This window comes from Apis florea, unplaced genomic scaffold (genome assembly GCF_048593485.1).
Source record: "Apis florea isolate Af1SG1 unplaced genomic scaffold, ASM4859348v1 contig_2272_pilon, whole genome shotgun sequence".
NCBI lineage: Eukaryota > Metazoa > Arthropoda > Insecta > Hymenoptera > Apidae > Apis > Apis florea.
In genome coordinates, this window is record NW_028256549.1 from 459,370 (window position 1) to 478,675 (window position 19,306).

Consider the following 19,306-nt stretch of genomic DNA (forward strand, 5'->3'; position numbering starts at 1 on the left):
TAATTATTATTTCAATACATTATCAATTATAGATAATTATATATATATTTATTATAAATAAGAAATAAACTCAAATATAATTAATAATAGTAAAAAGAACTGAAATATTTCCTTTTAAAATTATATTATTTTTGAATAGAACGGAGTTTAAAACTTTAGAATTTATAAAATTTAGGATATTAATGACATAGATAATAAAAAGCAATTAAAATTTTTTATTAACTTTAATAATCATAAAATATAGCGTGTATATTACTTTATTGAATTTTTATAATAACATTGTAACGCGCCGCAGATTGTGTTACAGAGGTAGATATTTGATAATACGATTATAACTTAGACAACAGGTGTATTAACATGAGAATGTGGAAGTTGGACGGAGTGATGTGAAGCAGGCAGTGATAATAAATGTCCACGTTCCATTTCATTTACTTCTTGTTGTTCGGTTCCTCCTATAGAACCAGTGGAACGCGCAAGACTGTTACGTTGTCTACACATGTATGGTGTTTCTCCTGGTGAAGGCGTTTCACGACCCTGTAAAATGTACATGTTACATATATAATAAATTTGTTAAAAAAACATTATTATATATGATCTTTAATTTAGAGATTTTTAGAGATTATTAATTTAGAGATTATTAAAACATTTAATTAGAACATATATTAATATTTGTTCATAAAGATTAATTAAACATTTTTAAGATGTCTATTAGGTTGTTAATATATATTCGAATTTATATTATATTTTTCAAAAATGTTCATATTGGGTAAATAATATAAGATAAGATAGATCTATAATAATAAAAATTTCTTACAATCAAAAAGAATAATATCTTCTAAATTTGGAACTATTGGAAATAGAATAGAAATATATGTATGATTCATTTAGTATCATCTAATATAATATTGATAATTCTTGAATTTAGTTTCATTAATACATCTCATAGAAAAAATTTCTTAATGCATAAAATCTGTAAATGTAAATAAGTAAAATAAAAAAACCGAAAGAAATAATATATTTTTATCACTAAAATAATTATATATTATATCATTTTTATATAGCATAAATGTCAAAAATATCAATAAATAAAAGCACTTTTTTGAATGATATACCGATTTTTTGAATGATATACTGAAATAATACTTATCTATTTTAATATAATCAATTATTATAAATATTATATTTTTATTAAAGCAAGTATCTCACATTATTGTAAAAAAAAATGCAATATTCAAAATTAAACTTTTAAAAATTAATTATTGTTTTCGAAAAAGTTTCAATTTCACAAATATTTGTATAAATATCTTATTAATCAATATTTGAATTATTTCTTTTTTTTTATTTATTTATTAATTTGTTTTCATTATTTCTAATCAAGGAGAATTGTTATATTTCTATTTTTTATGAGTATAAAAAAAAATTATGTATTTTATAAAAATTATTAGCAAAGATGACATTGAATCTGCACAAAAAAATTGTTTCCTAAATGAAAATGGACTATGTATTATTTTTTTTTTAAATAATTACTTTAAAATTATATATATTTTTGTATATTGTATATATTTTTGAAGAGAATGATACATTAATAAATAATTCAGACATATACTATAATAAACTAAGCAAATTGAAAAAGAAATTATACAAGAGATATAAAAATATTAAGTATATATGGATTGCTAAATTAAAAGGAAATAATTTTTCATTTGAATATTAATTGTGAAAAATAATTATGCAAATATAACTTGCAATATAAAATATGTAAAAAAATTATATCCTTTTGATAAAGAAAGAGATTATTTTCTTTGTGATATTTAATTATAAATTAAAATGTATATTAACTCATTTCTTATTGTTATAAATAGAAACTAAATTCTCGGATGACAAATAGAAGCACATAAAGAAAGAATTATAAAAAAAAATACTAATAACAAGTTTGATTTTATGTAAAAAAAAAATTGTCTTTAAATATTTATGAATATTTTTTAATTTTAATTTTATTTATTTCAAAATGTCTTTGCTCAATTTCAATAAGAAACGATTTAATAATATATTAATAAACAACTGATTGTATAATATTTATTGTAGAATAGAATTGAAACAATAAAATATAAACAACAAATAACAGTTACCTATAACTGTATTTGAATCTGATTTAATAGCTTCTAAACATCGTCCAAGACACTTTGATTTAGGACAGGCAGAATAGGTAGAATTTGTATCTGTGTTCCAATTAGACTGCAGGAGCGAAGGGGCAAATTTTAACTCAATCAAAGCTACATCTATTTAAATATAAAATATATACCTGTTTAGAAGGACCACAGCATGTTGCATGATTGCAAGGTTTGTCAGTCTTTGGACAATCCAATACACAATCTTCAGTTGGTGTTTCTTTAACTTCACTATTAGAATGGTACTAGAACATTAATAATATGGAATTAACATATTATTATATAAAATATACATTATATAAATAATATTTTCTATAAAATTTTTGCAAGATATTTTCTTCAAAATATTGACATAATTTTTTTTCAATTAAATATTTTAATTTCTCATAATAAAAATTTAGAGAACAATCTCTAAGGAAGAAGTTATTAATGAAAACAGTATATTATTTTTTTGTATTTAAATATTATCAAATCTAACAACATTTTATTGATTTAATTTACTTACATCAATAAATTCTGGTTGAATTGTTGTAGAATGTATACCTTCGTTATGAAAAAATTCTTTTACTTGTTCCGCAATTTTCATGTATTCTGATAAATTTCTGCATCTTATATGAGCTGAAGCAATAATACGATCACCAGCTAATTGCCATACATGAAATTCATGCACAGCTAAAACTCCATCAACATTTTCCAGCAAACGTTGTTGAATGGCATCAACCTAAAATAAAATATTTTAATTGTTGATTAATATTATTTATACAAATAATATATTTAAAATATAAAAATTAAAATTAAAATATGAAAAATATATAAAAATATGAATATGAAAAAACTATATATGATAAAATAATATGTTGCATATAAAGGATATATAATGATAAATATATATAATAATAATTTATTATTATTTGAAATGATTGAAATTACCTGGATATGTGTTGGTACAGTCTGTAGTAAAATTAATGCAGATTCTTGCAATAATGGCCATACTGAACGTAAGATAAGAATAACTAACAAAAGTGAGAGAGCTGGATCAATATAAAATCTGTGAAAAAAAAAAAAGAAAATATAAAAAAAAAAGAAATTGTCATGTAGAGTGAAAATTTCTATCAATAATATATATATAATCAATGTCACTCTTGTTGACAATTTTCAAACAAATTATTTCTATGAATAATTTTCTATCTTTAAAGCTATTAATTGTAACAGAATTATATTGTAGAAATGGAATTTTAGTAAAATTGTTTATTGCAAGTAATTAAGATAATTAAGATAATTAAGGTTTGAATTTTACATGGAAAAATCGAACGCTTGACGGACTGTATCATAGGAATGGAAAGACATGTATATTTGATGTGAAAAAAGTGCGAAGAGAAAGAAAAAAAAATGTGAATGTTAAAATATATTGCGTGAAGATTCATGCTCAGTTTAGTCAAAATTTAGTAAAATATTTTTAAGAGTATTTATTTTTTTAGCGTAGGAAAGTTATATAATGAAAGTTATGTATTGTCAGAATCGTTAACATTACAAGAATCATTGGTAAAATATTTTAATTTTAAGAAAATACATCTAATTATTTATAATATATATTCATTTTAAACTGAACAAGATCACTTGCCCCAATCTGCAGATCCTACAATATTTTTTTAATTATAGTCGATCTTTTAAAGGAATAATTTTCTTTGGTTGAATAGTCGTTTTTTAAGACACTACTTGCCGTTGTTTAGATAGGAGACTGCATCCAAATTCTCCTGTTTAAGATCATGCCATTCTTAAGCTATATTTAAATAAGTATTCCCACAAAAAATCTGAAAATGATTCTATTCTATTGTTATGTTTAAATGAATTTCTTTTAACATTTTCAGTTTTATTCACCAACATTTGTTGTAAATCTCATGAATATCTTTTTTTTAGTACAGAAAATTATTTTGATTGTGATTTCCATATAAAACAATTTAATGAAATTTATGTATAATATTTAATTACCTGTATTCCCATTTCGTCAACCAAACAATTAAAGCAGACACTATTACAATTACAGATCCTAATGCATCTGAGAGTACATGAAGAAATACACCACGCATATTCATTTGACTTGCATCATGTGTATGACCATGTGTTCTTTTTACTTGCGGCGTCGCTGGCCTATAAGATTCATCATTTTCATTGTCGTCTGTTCCCACCAGAGTACTTAATCGATTGTGACTTCGAGATATGCCATGTGAATGTGCATGAGAACTTCTATGTTCTGAAATCAAAATTGTATATTAATAATAATATTTTGAACATATTTTGAAATAATATTATTAATAAATATATATATATATATATATATATATATATATATATATATATTATTAATTTATGCTGAGAAAAAAAATCAACAATCAAATCATCAATATCGATATAAACTAATAAAAACTATTATGTTCGAATATCAAAAATTCTTAACAAATTAAATTTGATTAACAATCAAAGATTTTATTAACTATTTAGAAAAATTTATGTGAACATTTACACGGATTATAAATATTAATAATAATTCATTAACATAATGAATAGAAAAATTAAATATGCTTGAAAATTATTGAAAATTATGATAGAAATAAATTTTATTGTACATAAAAAATTTTTTATTAAAAAATTAGCAAATATTATTAATATGAATTTCGCTGTTTTTATTTAAAATTTTACATTATATATTATATATTTTTCAATTGTCTATATACAAATTTATTTAAACAAAGAAATCGAATTGTTTCTTTTTTCTTTACTATTTTTATTTAAAATTCCTTATGTTATGTTACATTCGATTATCTATATACAGATTCGATTTATTTAAATAAAAATATTAAATTTGTCTCTTTTCTCTTTCAAGTTTTTTATTTAAGAACAAATAAAATAATTGTCAATCTATTATAACATGATATATTTTTAACTCACCATGAAACAAGCACAATCCAATAATATTTACTAATAAACCAAGAGCTCCAACTGCCACAAGCAATTTAGCTTCATGTATTTCTTCTACTTCGATAAATCTTTTACATGCTTCCACTGTAATACTGAAACACAATGCGACTAAAAAAACGGCGTTTACCAAAGCTCCTAAAACTTCAGCTCTGGCCCAACCAAATGTATTCTTAGACCATTTCTTTGGTGACATCTGTAAATAAAAAAAAATATATATATATATATATATATAACAGAATTTATAAAATAATATCTCAAAAATATATAAAAAAAAAAATTAGAAAAAATTTATAATTTAAAAAATTCGAAATGTTTTTACCACAGTTGAATTTAAATGTAATCAATATCTATTCTTGATATCAATGAATATTAAATGTTTCGGACAAATATTATTTTTTTTTTGAATTCATTGAAAATAATTAAAAACAATAAAAAACAAATTAATCTAAAGAAAATCTTTATTAATGCTATTCTTTTTATCAATAAAGAATCAAAAATTGTATAATTTAACTACATTTTTGAATATTGAATATTAAATTTATTGAATTAAGTTTATTGAATATTTAATTATCATTTATAATCATTATTAATATTTGAAACTTAATTCTTTTAAAAAATGATTAAAATAGATCAAATGTTAAAAAAATAAATAAATAAAAGAAAAAAAGAAAGAATATTAAATGACGAATAATCATTAAAATAAGCTTTAAATTTAATAAAATTATTTATACATTTTATTACAAATTTTCTAAATAATTCAATATAAACATTAATATTAATATTTTAATACGAAATATTAAAAAACATATGAAACTTCTTTAAAAGATCGATTTTAAATTAAAAGTCGAAACAAAATCTAATATATACTAAAAATAATATAATATGTATTATATATAATATAAAAATTTCATATACGATAATTAATAAAATATTATAATTATTTTATAATATGCAATTTACTGTACTTTTTATTATAATTATAATTATTGTTAGATGTCAATTTATCATTATCTTCCAGATTCAATAAAATTGATTCAATAATTCGATCTTCGATTATTTGATTGTTTGACCTTTTGATCGTAAACAAAAAGAAATCGTATTATCAATTCTATTTTTATGTTTCCATAAGTAATACATGGTTCGGGACTGCTCAATCATACAAAGTATACATTTGTTTATATAAATTTCTTGTAATTATTCATATTTCGCATTACTTACCTTTACAGAAAGAAATGCAACGACCAAAGCTGCTACATCAGATAACATATGAAAACTGTCAGCTATTAAAGCCATACAGTTAGTCACATATCCCACAACTATTTCTACTAAGAAAAATAGAGCAGTGAGCCATAACATCGTTAATAAACGACATTTTTTTCCAGTGTAACGACCCATGTTTGTACCTAAAAAATAATATTTAAATATTACATAAAAGCAAAACATGATATATTTTATGATTCAAATTATTAACTTTAAATTTTTATATAAAATTTAATACATAATATATATAAAAATATATAATAAATATGTAATAAAACAGAAAATACAAAATATTAAATATTAAAAAATATATATAAATATTAAATGTAAAATATTAAAAAAAAATAATTAAAAAATGTAAAATTAGTTTTTTTAAAGAACTTATGAAAAATAAATGAATCTATTTTTTTTATAAATAAATATGTATATATAAGTGAAATGTTTTGATTATTAATTAATTATTAATTAATTACAAAAAATAATATTTTTACAAATGTGATTTATTTAATTCAAAAATTTTTCAAAATTTTTGATTATCAATAAATTACATAATGTTTATGCAAATGCATATTTTTATAGAAAACAGTAGGATCTGGATAAAAAAAATGTTTTGTATATTTATATAATTATTTATATAAAAATATATAAAAAAATATATTTTGTGCCGTATATAGGCACATATCATTATCATATAGAAATCGTTATAAATTAATTTAATTAATCAAAAATTTTCTTATCATACCTATATAATTGATAACAATGATATTAACATTGATTATAAATTGATGATTTAATATTGATAATTTCAAATTATTATCATATATTTACAATTTCGATTATTAATCAAATGTTAGATGTAGCAGTTTATCTTAAATTCGAATAATTTAGTGTGAATAAAATTTCGAATAATTTATCATAATAATAAGCAACATAAAACAAATTTTATGAAAATACTTCTTAATAAATTTAAAAAAGTTCGAAAATTAAGAAAAATAAAATAACATTATTTAAAAAGCTGAATCGATTCCAATATTATTAATAAAAAAATATTTATTGTCAAATTTGCAATAATTAATAATAATTTATTTAATAATTAATTTATTTAAATTATTTAATTCTATTTAAATAATATTAAATATATAAATTTTTCAAATTAAATATTCAAAAAAATTCTTTTATTTATATTTATATATTACAAAAAGAAAATAAAGTATTTATTCATATTTGCATTTAATGCTATATCTTAGATTTATTTATTTATATACATATGTAAATAATTATTATATATATATTATACATATATATATGTAATAATACATATATACAATTATTATAATACAATAACAATTACAATAACAATTATAATACAATTATTTACATAATATATATGTAAATAATTATTATATAATTATAAATAATAATATATTATGTAAATAATATATAAATATACATAAACTCTCTTATTCTCTAATTCTCTTATTTTGTTATTTAAATACAAAACTTTATTTGATGCATATTCTATGAAAGAATATAAAATAATAATATCTATGAAATAAATTATCTATTATAATGAAATTACTTAAATTATTTTTCTTTTTCATTTTTAAAAAAAAATTATATTAAAATATGATGAAGATTTATTAGTAATGAGAAGTTATTAGTGGTTACTATGAATAGTTAATGATTAGTTATAATTAAAAAAATTATTTAAAAAATAAAATTTAAATAATAAAAATGTTAAATAACTAATGATATTAAAATTTTATAAAAAAAATAGTTACATTCTATATATTATTTATTAATAAAATCAATAAAAAATATATTATTTAATTTTAAATATTGAATTTAATAATAATTGTTCTTATATATCTTAATTACTTCTGTAACATTTATACTCTCTAACATAGTATATAAATAAAATATATGAATTACTATAAAATATTAGATATAATATTATTAAAACATTTATTTTTAATATAAGATTTAAAATTTTATTTTATAAAAAGAATTGCTTTTTATAAATGTTAATGATTATTACTAATAAAATACTAATATAATGGCAGACTTAAATATAACCATTTAGAAACTCACTTCATTTTTATAATATTATATATGATATTTTGTTATCGTATAATAATAATTTTTTTTTAAATTTATTAATACTGCTTGTATAACTACTTTTAATGAAACTTCTAGAAAAAAATATGTAATTTGTATTTTTTTTTATATATTTTTCTATATATAAAATATTTAACCTTATTTAATAAAAAGAATAATTGTTATATATATAAATAAAAAACTAATATATAAATATGTTAAAAATACTTCATATAAATAAAAATATTTCATGAATAATAATAATATTATTCATTCCATTTTTATAAAATTAAATAAGATGTTATGAACACAATGACATATACTTACAATTATAATAAAGATTACAATTCTTGCTATAATATATCAAAATTGTATCAAGTAACACCAACAAGAACTGTTTATAGACATGTTACACAGTATTGATGTGTATTCACAAGCACAAGAACTAATAAAAACTGACATTAGATTTTTTTAAAAACTTCAAAACATTAACTATATTAATTCATTTCTGAAAAACTATAATGATGAAACTTTCACACTAAATTTTATAGTTAAATAAAAAATTTGTACAACATTACGTTACAAAACCACTGACAAAGTAACAATAAAGATAGATACTCACATACTATTATCTTTTTAAAACTACCAACAGTTATCGTATCGATATATCACGATCTGAAATTGACTAGCAAAAATGAAGTAAGTTTTAATCTATGCTTATACACTATATATAGAAAGTAAACTTCTCTTATTTTATTACATATGTATAATCTTTACATAATTTCAACATCTTTACTTTAATTTTTAATTTATAATACATATAGAACGAGCTAAAATTTGCAATACAAATATCAATGAGATAGTAATGCTTAAAATAAAATAAAAAATAAAAATAAAAATATTGCATTAAAATTTTATTTCTTGCGATCATAACAAATAAATAATTTTGGTAGAGTCATATTATGAAGCAAATCAAATAATATAACAGAGTTGCAATTTAATTATTAGATTGATGAAATGTTGGTATTATTGTCGATAATTAATTTATACGTCGATAATTGTTACGTTTATAAATTACGCTAGATTTAATTCTACCGATTATTTATTTTCATGCAAATGAGCTATATTTTTATCTTAAAAATAATTAATATTTATTATGGAATCAGCCAATCAATTATTGCATTTATTCCCTATATTTTTTATATTTTTTAATTTTACTGTATGTATCTCTATCTTACTATTATATTTATGACTAAATAAATTAGTTTATTAATGTGTACAAAACTCATTTCTGAATTAGGGATAGTGTAGTGTGTGAAAGTACACACATTTTGCAAAAAATAGTGTTTATATTTATAAAGTATATATCTTGAATATTTTATAATAAATGAAGATTAAACACATTATTATTATTAAATTTATAAAATGTAATTAGTCATATAAAGTTAAACAAAAACGACAAAATGAATTTGATAACTGCTTTAAAGTTTTATGTTACTCGAATGACAGAAGAAAGTGGTCCTGGTATGAAAGTTCTTTTGATGGATAAACAGACGGTAAATACAACATATTTTAAATAATATTTAAAACTATAACATAATCATTATTTACTAATTATATTACATTATTACAAATTATTACTAATTATTACAAAATAATTAGAATTATAAATTTATGATATATCTATTAATTTATATATGCAAATAGTAAAATGCATTGTATCAATATTATTAAAAGTAGAAAATGAAAATATAATCTATTGAAATTTTAAAAATTTTACTAAATTTTTTGTTATGCATTGAATTTTATAATATTTTAATAAACATATTTACAAATAATAATAATACTTTTATAAATATATTTATAAAACTCCTTTTTTTATAGAGTAAATATCATAAATATAATATAAAATTATTTTTAGATTAATATTTAAATATTATTATTATATATATATAAATTTAAAAGAAAATTTATATATCTTTTTCAGACAAGTATAGTAAGTTTACTTTATAGTCAATCAGAAATATTCCTCAAAGAAGTTTATTTATTTGAAAGAATTGATACAAATGTTCGTAATGAAGGATTAAAGCATTTGAAATGTATAGTTTTTATAAGACCAACCAAAGAAAATGTTGAATATCTTTGTAATGAGTTAAAATATCCTAAATATGGAACATATTATATTTGTAAGTATAATATATTTTTTCTTTTTTATATTCACTTATTTATTTTTAAGATATAAAATTGTAATCAATAAAAGAACATCAAAGTTTATATATTATGACAAGAAATAAAAATGAAATAAATATTGGTACAAAAATTATTTGTTTCTAAATTACTAAAAATCTAAAACTATCTAAAATAACTTACTTATTAATTAAGTCAAAAAATGTTTTAGTGGATTATGTTGCATTTTAAATGCATTGAATGAATACAATTTGATTTTTTTATTTCATTTTTTTTTTAAGATTCTTGAATTTTCTTCAATGTTAATGTTTTTATGTTTTTTAATATTACTTTATTGCTGATAAAAAAACAAATTCAACAACTTATAATATGATGTTCTTGAATTGATCTTTATTATTAAAAAAACTACATTAATTTTTTTATTAATTAATTTATAAATAATATATAAATAAATTTTTATATTGTGTTAAATACTTATAATAATATATTATAAGTAAACAATATATTTTATTCTATTCAATTTATTATTATGTTGTTATTTAGATTTCAGTAATATCATTGCAAAAGCTGATATTAAACTTTTGGCAGAAAGTGATGAACAAGAAGTAGTAAGAGAAATTCATGAATATTATGCAGATTATTTAGCAATTAGTCCTCATTTATTTTCACTCGGAATTAATACATGTTCACAAGGTAATAAATCTTATATTAATGATTTATTTATTTAATTGAAAATTTTATAGATATGTATATATGTATTTTTAATAATGTTGTTCATCTTTATTACATAATGTAAAAAAAGAGTCTTTCTGTTTTATGCTGCTAATTTTTCTCCATGTTTCTTATCCTCTTAATCCCTATTTCATTGCATTTCTTATATTCAAAAATAAATTTTTATATGGAAAAATATTATTTTATATTTATAATTAATTTTTTATTAATTGACTCAAATTGTTTGAAATTATAGCAATTCAATAATTATATTAATTCAATAATATATTCAATAAATAATTTAAATATAAATAATAATATTATTTTTTTCTATTATGTTATATTAAGGTTTGTTATGGAATCCAGTACATCTACATAGAACTGTCTTAGGCTTAATTTCAGTATTATTGTCAATTAAAAGATGCCCTTATATACGATATCAAAACAGTTCTGAAATGGCAAAGAGATTAGCAGAAAAAATTCGTGAAGTACTAAGTAAAGAATCAAATTCATTTGAATTTAGACAAGATTCCACACCAGTTTTATTAATACTTGACAGAAGAGATGATCCTGTTACACCTTTATTAAATCAATGGACTTACCAAGCAATGGTTCATGAATTATTAACTATTAATAATAATCGTGTTAATTTATCACATGTAAAAGGTATTTCAAAGGAATTAAAAGAAGTTGTTCTTAGTGCAGAACATGATGAATTTTATGCAAATGTAAGAGTATATCTATTATCATTTTATTTACATGTATATGTATTTTATATATTTTGGCTCACACTGAAAATCGTCCATGACCTTTATTTTTCTAGAATTTACATAAAATACATAAGTATGAATTTTTTTTCTGAAAAAATGGTTTAATTAAATATTAAATATAAAGTTAGAATTGAATATAAAAAAATATTATTTCTATAGTTCGAAAAGATAATGGATTAATTATTTTATAAGAATGCATAGTAGGAATCAATAATTTATATTAATATTTTATCAAAGAAAACATAAATAAATAAATATCTAGAAATTCTTGAAAAATTTAAAATAAAATGCTGAAAATTTAAAAATTAATAATATTAAAATATAAATTTAAAATTTATATTTATTAAAATAATTCAAAGTACAAGATCACAGTAATAAAAGAATATTTGTGTATTTTATATATTTATCCAAAGGTCATGGAAGGTAATAGCTTTATCTCTTCACATTTGAATATATATATTATAATTATAGATATAAATTATACATATTCATAATATGAACTATAAATTAAAATTAAACAACATAAGTGAAATATAAAAAATATTCCAATAATATTTCTAGTAAATATAAAATCTTATAAAATCAATGTATAATAAATTAATATTATATATAATAAATTAAAAATTGTAGAAAATAGTACAAAATAATTTACAAATATTAAGTTTTTATAGACTTCAGATTAATCTTTAAGTTTTATAAATAAAACAAATGGACGACTCTTAGTGTGACCTTACTTATGGCTTTAATTTCTTATGTATTTTTACAAATTTTTATATATTACAAGGTGATTCATATAATATTGTAACAAATTATATCTTCTTTTTTTTTAGTTGAAATTCAAAAAAAATATAAGAAAAAAGACAAATAAGATGGAATATTCATGATTATATGTTTTTCTAAAACATAATTTATCTATATTTATAGTTGCACTATATTTTTAAAGATTAGATATTTTCTTTTTTTTTGCATATGTTAAATTGTTTTATTATTCTATAAAAAATTAACATGATTGAAAAATTAATTTGAAATATTTAAGAAAAAATTTATTTATCTTTTATTATTTTAATTATTAATTTTTTATAAACATTTTTCCATTTCGTTATTGCATTTGTAAAAAAAAAATCATTGATTTATATAATATACATATATATTATACATATATAATTTATGTTATACTTGTATGAATCATCCTGTATATTATTATATTCTTCTTTCATTATTACTCTATAAAATTTTATATTTCTAAGTCATATTTTATAATAATCAGATTAGAGTGTTTCTATATTGATTATAAACATATTTTATTTATGTTTAGTGGATTTTATAGAGACAAATAAGTAAACAAGAATAGTGGATGATTTTCAATATGAGCCACTATAAATATAATTTTTTATCTCTTTCATTTTTAAAACAAGAATGTGTTTGAATAGAATTTATATCTGAACTTTGGAGAAATTGGACAAACTATAAAAGAATTGATGGATGAATTTCAAAAAAAAGCCAAGAAGCATCAAAAAGTAGAAAGTATAGCTGATATGAAAAATTTTGTAGAAACCTATCCATTATTTAAAAAATTATCAGGCACTGTTTCAAAACATGTTACGGTAGTTGGAGAACTTTCTTCACTTGTTGAAAGACATCATTTACTGCAAGTATCAGAATTAGAACAAGAACTTAGTTGTCAAAGTGATCATTCTATGCAGGTGTAGTAAATTTAACAAATTATGTTTGTTACTATTATGCTTTTCAATGTTATTTAATAATAAATTATATTTTTTTTTTATTAATAAAGTTGCAAAAAATAAAAGAACTTATTAATAATCAACAAATACGAGATATTGATGCTGTAAGATTGGTCATGCTTTATGCACTTCATTACGAAAAATATACAAATAATGATATTAATGGTTTATTAAATTTATTAAAGAGCAGAGCTGTTTCAGAAAAGTATATTAAGGTATATAAAAATTATTTTGATTGTATATTTGATATAAGTTTCAAGATTAATAATTTCAAGATCATGATTTAGCTTATATACAGCATATTAGAATATAGTGGAATTAATGCAAGACAAAGTAATTTATTTGATCGAGAATCAGTAGCTAAGATTACTAAAAAATTATTCAAAGGTTTAAGTGGAGTAGATAATATTTATACTCAACATACTCCCTTATTAAATGAAACTCTTGAAGATTTAATAAAAGGAAAATTAAGTTTACAAACATTTCCATACCTTGGAAATACAGTAATGTCAAAAAGGTAAATTGTAATATATTGTTTTATCTAAATTGAAAATAAAAAATATATTTTTAATATATATATAATATAATATAATATAATATAAATATATATATATTTATTTTAGGCCACAAGATGTTATTGTTTTTATGATTGGAGGAACAACATATGAAGAAAGTTTAACTGTTTATAATTTAAATAAACAAAATCCTGGAATAAAAATTATTTTAGGTGGTACTATTATCCATAATTCTGCAAGCTTTCTTGAGGAAATTCAGCAAGCTACATCAGGCATCTTATTAAAATACAAAATTAATAACAATTGAATTATTATATATATATTTTTGTTTTAAATATTTATTTTTACAACTTGGAATTAGTTTGAATTATTACATATAATATTTGATAATAATTACACTCTATTGATAATAATATTAAAAGAAAATTGTAGTAACAAAAAATAAAAAATTATATTAATGTTAAATAAAACTTATCTTTTCAATGAAGTAATTTTCGTTTGAATAATTTTTATTTTTGTAATTTTTTTATTTTATTTATCATTGATAGATATAACTTCTGTAAATACATCTGGAATTTGACTATCCTTTACTGTTACCTTTAACAAATATTTATAATTTTAATCTTTATATATTAATCATTATATAAGATATAAATATAAAATATTCTGTTGGAGAGAATGTTTCTGATTTTTCTACATCTAGTTGTATAAATATAATGAGATTAAATAAAAAAATTAAAGTATTATTTTACATACTTGTAATTTCTTCTTATCTCAAACATAAATCCATAGTTGAATAAAAAAGTCTTGATTTTTTATCTCCTATGTCTTAGAGGAATTCTTACTAGTTTCCATTTCTAAAATCATTTTCATAATAAAATAAATTTATTTTTAATAAATGCTATATATATTAAATAATTTTTAAATAAAATAATATTTGATTTTGATTAATATTTCATTTTAATGTTATTTATTTGGCATAAATAAGATATTAGTTAAATTATAAATTATAAATAATTAATTAATTGAAAAATATTTACCTCTAATATTCCAGTTGAAAACATGTAAGTTGCCATTACCAAAGTAGTAAATAAACCAGCAAAAAGTTGGTTACGTCTTTTATTAGGAAACTCATTTTGTGAATATTTTCTTATATTTTGAGCATTTTCTTTGGCTTTATATTCACAACATTCATTTGCAAAATATTTTTCTGATATGCGTGAAATGAATGTTACTAAATTTGTACATGCTTTTAAATGATTTTGAAGTGCTGGATTTGGTAAAGGAGCTTTGAGCAAAGGAGCCAAATAAGAATATACAATAGCATCTAATATTGTAGGTTTTTGACCCAAAAAATATTGTGAATCTCCAAGACTTGTAGATAATAGTGTTAAACATTTTTGTGCTTCAGAATAGACCTATATTCCATTATATGCATTATTTATTATAATTATTTATTTATATTTATTAAAATTTAAAAAATAAAGAATGTTTATAAATACATAGTTTTCAGATTGATTAATTTTATTTATCTCATTATGTTGAATACATTTATATATATTATAAAATTAATAAAAAAATAAATTGAAATTAAAATATTTTTAATTTAAAAAATCAATATTTTATCATTACCTTATTTTCTATAGCAGTTATATTATCTTCTAGTGGATATAAAGTTACAAACATAGTATGGGCTTGTCGTTCGAATTTTCCTGGATAATAAAAATTAAATGGAAAAGGCAATGCTTTACAATACCATGGTCTTATTAATTCATTTACATTTTTTTCATCTATCCACCTAAAAAAATTAATACTTTAATATCAATTTTAGTATTATGTAAACAAAAATCAATATTATAATTAATTAAATTTATATATTGATTTATATATTAACAAAATTATTTTTTTTATAATACATATTATTATGATGACTTTAGAAATATTAATGTATAAATATTTTAAAAAGATCTTATTATTATGTTAAATAAATTTTCAGATTAAAAAAATTAAAATTAAAAAAAATTATAAATTTATTGATTATAAATTAAATATCAAGCAATGAATTTCTATAAAAAAATCGTGTCGCATTATTTAATTATTAATTATTATTATTATTTACTATTCTTAATTTTTTATGAAAATAACATAAGTATAAGAATCAAACGCATGGATATTATTAAGGGAGACCAATAATGTCCAATAAGGACAATAGAATTAAAATCAAATGCTATATTTTTTTTTATATCTATCATATTATCGATTTCGTTAATAAAGTAGTGTTAAACCATTTTATTTTATGGAATAAATTGTACTAGAAGAATATACTATGAGTATGGATAAAGTAGAAGGATAAGTGCGTGTGCGCAAGAGCGACTGTCTAACATTCTGAGTGATGTTAACTATTTTATATGAAGTGTATGAATATTAATAAATAAATAAATTTTAATAATTAATAAATGAATAATTATAAAGCTAAAGAACATCATATATAATATACATACCAAATAAACTGTAATGCCGGAAATAATTTTTCTTTTAACATTGTACCATAAGCCATAACCTTTGCACATTGTTTTCGACTTAATTCGTATTCTGTATTATAACGTTCTTTTCTAAAAAATTCTATTATATCTTTGACTGCATTGAATGTACCATTTCTAGTCTTTAATACAGGTAAGCTGCCATTGGGTGTTGTAAATGGATTACCAGCTGAATTAATTTTCAAAGGTATACCATTGAATTTGGCATAAACCTGAAAAAATAAAGTATTAATTAATGTTAATTAACTTGTTTGTAACAATGCTTATTTAATATCAAAATATTTAAATTCATAAAATTAATACTAATAATAATATTAATTAATTAATTTGAAATTAGAATTAATATAATTTTTATTTTTTTTTTAAGTTGTGATATTAATATATATATATATATATATATTATATATAATAAATAGTAATAATAATAAATAGACCAAGGTTAGTTAAAAAAATGTAACAAATTAATAACAATTAATAAAATATAATTAATAACGATTAATAAAATGTATGACATTTAATTATATAAAATTATATAAAATCTCTTGAATTATTCTGATTAATTAATTGATTTCTAACTTTTTCATGATATGTAATTTTAGTAATTTCTCATAAGAATATAAAAATTTATATAATATTTAATGTTATATATTATGTTTTAGAATTTATCATATAAAAAATATTCATCAAATATTTTTAACATTGATATAATTTATATAATTTATATTAATATAACTATAAGACTTTTATTCTTAAGAAATATTTAAATGTATATGATTTTATAATATATTATAACAATTAATTTATTTAAATATATAAATTATTTACATAAAATGTTTATAAGATATCAAAAATTATATTATATCAAACATATATATTACTCTTATATACATTGTTCAAACAAAATTTTTCAATAATAAAAATAATATATTATTATTATAATTTTTAAATTTTCATCTTATATATATATATTTTTTAAATATAAACATATAATATATATATATATTTTATATAAATATTAGAATACATTTATTTTAAACAATGTTATCATAAATTTATAATAAATTTGAAAATTTAAAGTTGAGAGTTAATATTAATTAAAAATATATTAAATGTAAAATTATTTTAAATTCTATAAAATTAAAAATAAGTTAAATTTAAATATATCATGATTACATATATATATTTATTTATTTATAAATACTTAAATTGTTGACAATTAAAAAAAATATATTTTATACAATATTAATAAACAATTATATTTTATATATTTTATTATATTTATAAACTATAATTATTATTCTTGTTTTTACAAAATTTAAAAATAATCAAAGCATTTAAAAATGTCTATATTAATGAAATTATATTAAAAATATAACCTAAATAAATTACATACCAGAACCTGTAAACATTCCGTGTCAACTGATGGTAAACCCCAATCACCTTTCCAAATACTTAATTCAAACATGTCCATATTATCAAAAAATAAAAAAAAAAAATGTATCATTTAATTCTTTCATACATTAAATATACAATATTCCCACGTGATACTTTTCACCATACAGTAAACAAAGATTTTTCTCGCTATTAAACCGGATATAAGGTTTTGTGTTCAGCTGAGAAAGTAATCAATAAATTAAATTGCTGAATTCAAAAAAAAATTTTGTATTACCACAATTTTATTTATTTATATTATATATATGTATACATATGTATACATATATATATATACATATATATACACATGTGTACATATTACATATGAATGTAATAATTATACATATATTATTGATTGTGATTTATGAATTAGATATTTTTAATTAGAAATTGAAATTTATAAGAATTATATACGATTATATTTATATTAAAAATTCTTAATTTAATAATTAATATGATTTTAATATAATTAAAAAGTATTAATTTATTATACTTAGTTTTATTAATTATATTTTAAAATTTTTTTATATTTTTTTTTATTGACTATAATAATATATAAAATTGTAAATATATAACAAAAATTTTATTTTATTTTAACATTAAGAAAGAAATTTTAGATTAATAATATTTTATCTAAGAATATATGTATATTTTCTTACAAAAAACTTTTTATTTCAGTTCTGATATTCTTTAATATTACAAATGACTTTTTAATAGGTTATGTGAAACAATTCGATTAAAATAAGACAAGTTTGATGAATTTATAAATTTAAGATTCAATATATTCATTTTAATATTTTTTATAAAAATTTCAAATATAAATTTTAAAATATATGTATATGTATATAATTCTTTAGAATTTTTTTCGTTCTTTTTTTAATTAAATACAAACTATTGAAATATTTA

At 18.5% G+C, this 19,306-nt stretch overlaps 3 protein-coding genes across 8 annotated transcripts; 1 reads left to right on the forward strand and 2 right to left on the reverse strand.

Moving 5' to 3' along the window:
- Nucleotides 1-195: 195 nt before the first annotated feature.
- Nucleotides 196-9,233, reverse strand: ZnT63C (solute carrier family 30 member 1). 4 transcript variants are annotated; one of them, XM_086917651.1, is made up of 9 exons: nt 9,124-9,233; nt 6,363-6,547; nt 5,115-5,337; nt 4,158-4,419; nt 3,099-3,216; nt 2,674-2,889; nt 2,303-2,413; nt 2,130-2,235; nt 196-534 (listed from the first exon to the last, which is right to left on the reverse strand). In XM_086917651.1, the coding sequence occupies exons 2-9, from the start codon at nt 6,537-6,539 to the stop codon at nt 527-529; spliced, it is 1,221 nt and encodes a 406-aa protein (XP_086773777.1). In that variant the 5' UTR covers nt 6,540-6,547; nt 9,124-9,233; the 3' UTR covers nt 196-526. The 4 variants fall into 4 exon arrangements, with proteins under 4 accessions (XP_086773777.1, XP_086773776.1, XP_086773775.1 ...); XM_086917650.1 differs by having other exon boundaries at nt 8,829-9,196; XM_086917649.1 differs by lacking the exon at nt 2,130-2,235 and having other exon boundaries at nt 9,124-9,231.
- Nucleotides 9,234-9,615: 382 nt separating this feature from the next.
- On the forward strand, nt 9,616-14,917 carry Vps45 (vacuolar protein sorting 45). Its single transcript, XM_003692061.4, has 8 exons — nt 9,616-10,057; nt 10,489-10,687; nt 11,232-11,381; nt 11,748-12,127; nt 13,600-13,872; nt 13,962-14,126; nt 14,199-14,428; nt 14,535-14,917. The coding sequence occupies exons 1-8, from the start codon at nt 9,965-9,967 to the stop codon at nt 14,731-14,733; spliced, it is 1,689 nt and encodes a 562-aa protein (XP_003692109.1). The 5' UTR covers nt 9,616-9,964; the 3' UTR covers nt 14,734-14,917.
- LOC105734964 (metaxin-1) lies at nt 14,724-19,148 on the reverse strand. Of its 3 annotated transcripts, XR_015295207.1 has the most exons (7): nt 19,060-19,148; nt 18,360-18,579; nt 16,928-17,178; nt 16,059-16,224; nt 15,467-15,844; nt 15,183-15,283; nt 14,724-15,023 (listed from the first exon to the last, which is right to left on the reverse strand). XR_015295207.1 is itself a non-coding variant. In XM_086917660.1 (5 exons), the coding sequence occupies exons 1-5, from the start codon at nt 18,468-18,470 to the stop codon at nt 14,958-14,960; spliced, it is 972 nt and encodes a 323-aa protein (XP_086773786.1). In that variant the 5' UTR covers nt 18,471-18,657; the 3' UTR covers nt 14,735-14,957. The 3 variants fall into 3 exon arrangements, 1 of the variants encoding a protein (XP_086773786.1); XR_015295206.1 differs by lacking the exon at nt 19,060-19,148 and having other exon boundaries at nt 18,360-18,733; XM_086917660.1 differs by lacking the exons at nt 15,183-15,283; nt 19,060-19,148 and having other exon boundaries at nt 14,735-15,023; nt 18,360-18,657.
- Between the last annotated feature and the right edge of the window lie 158 nt (nt 19,149-19,306).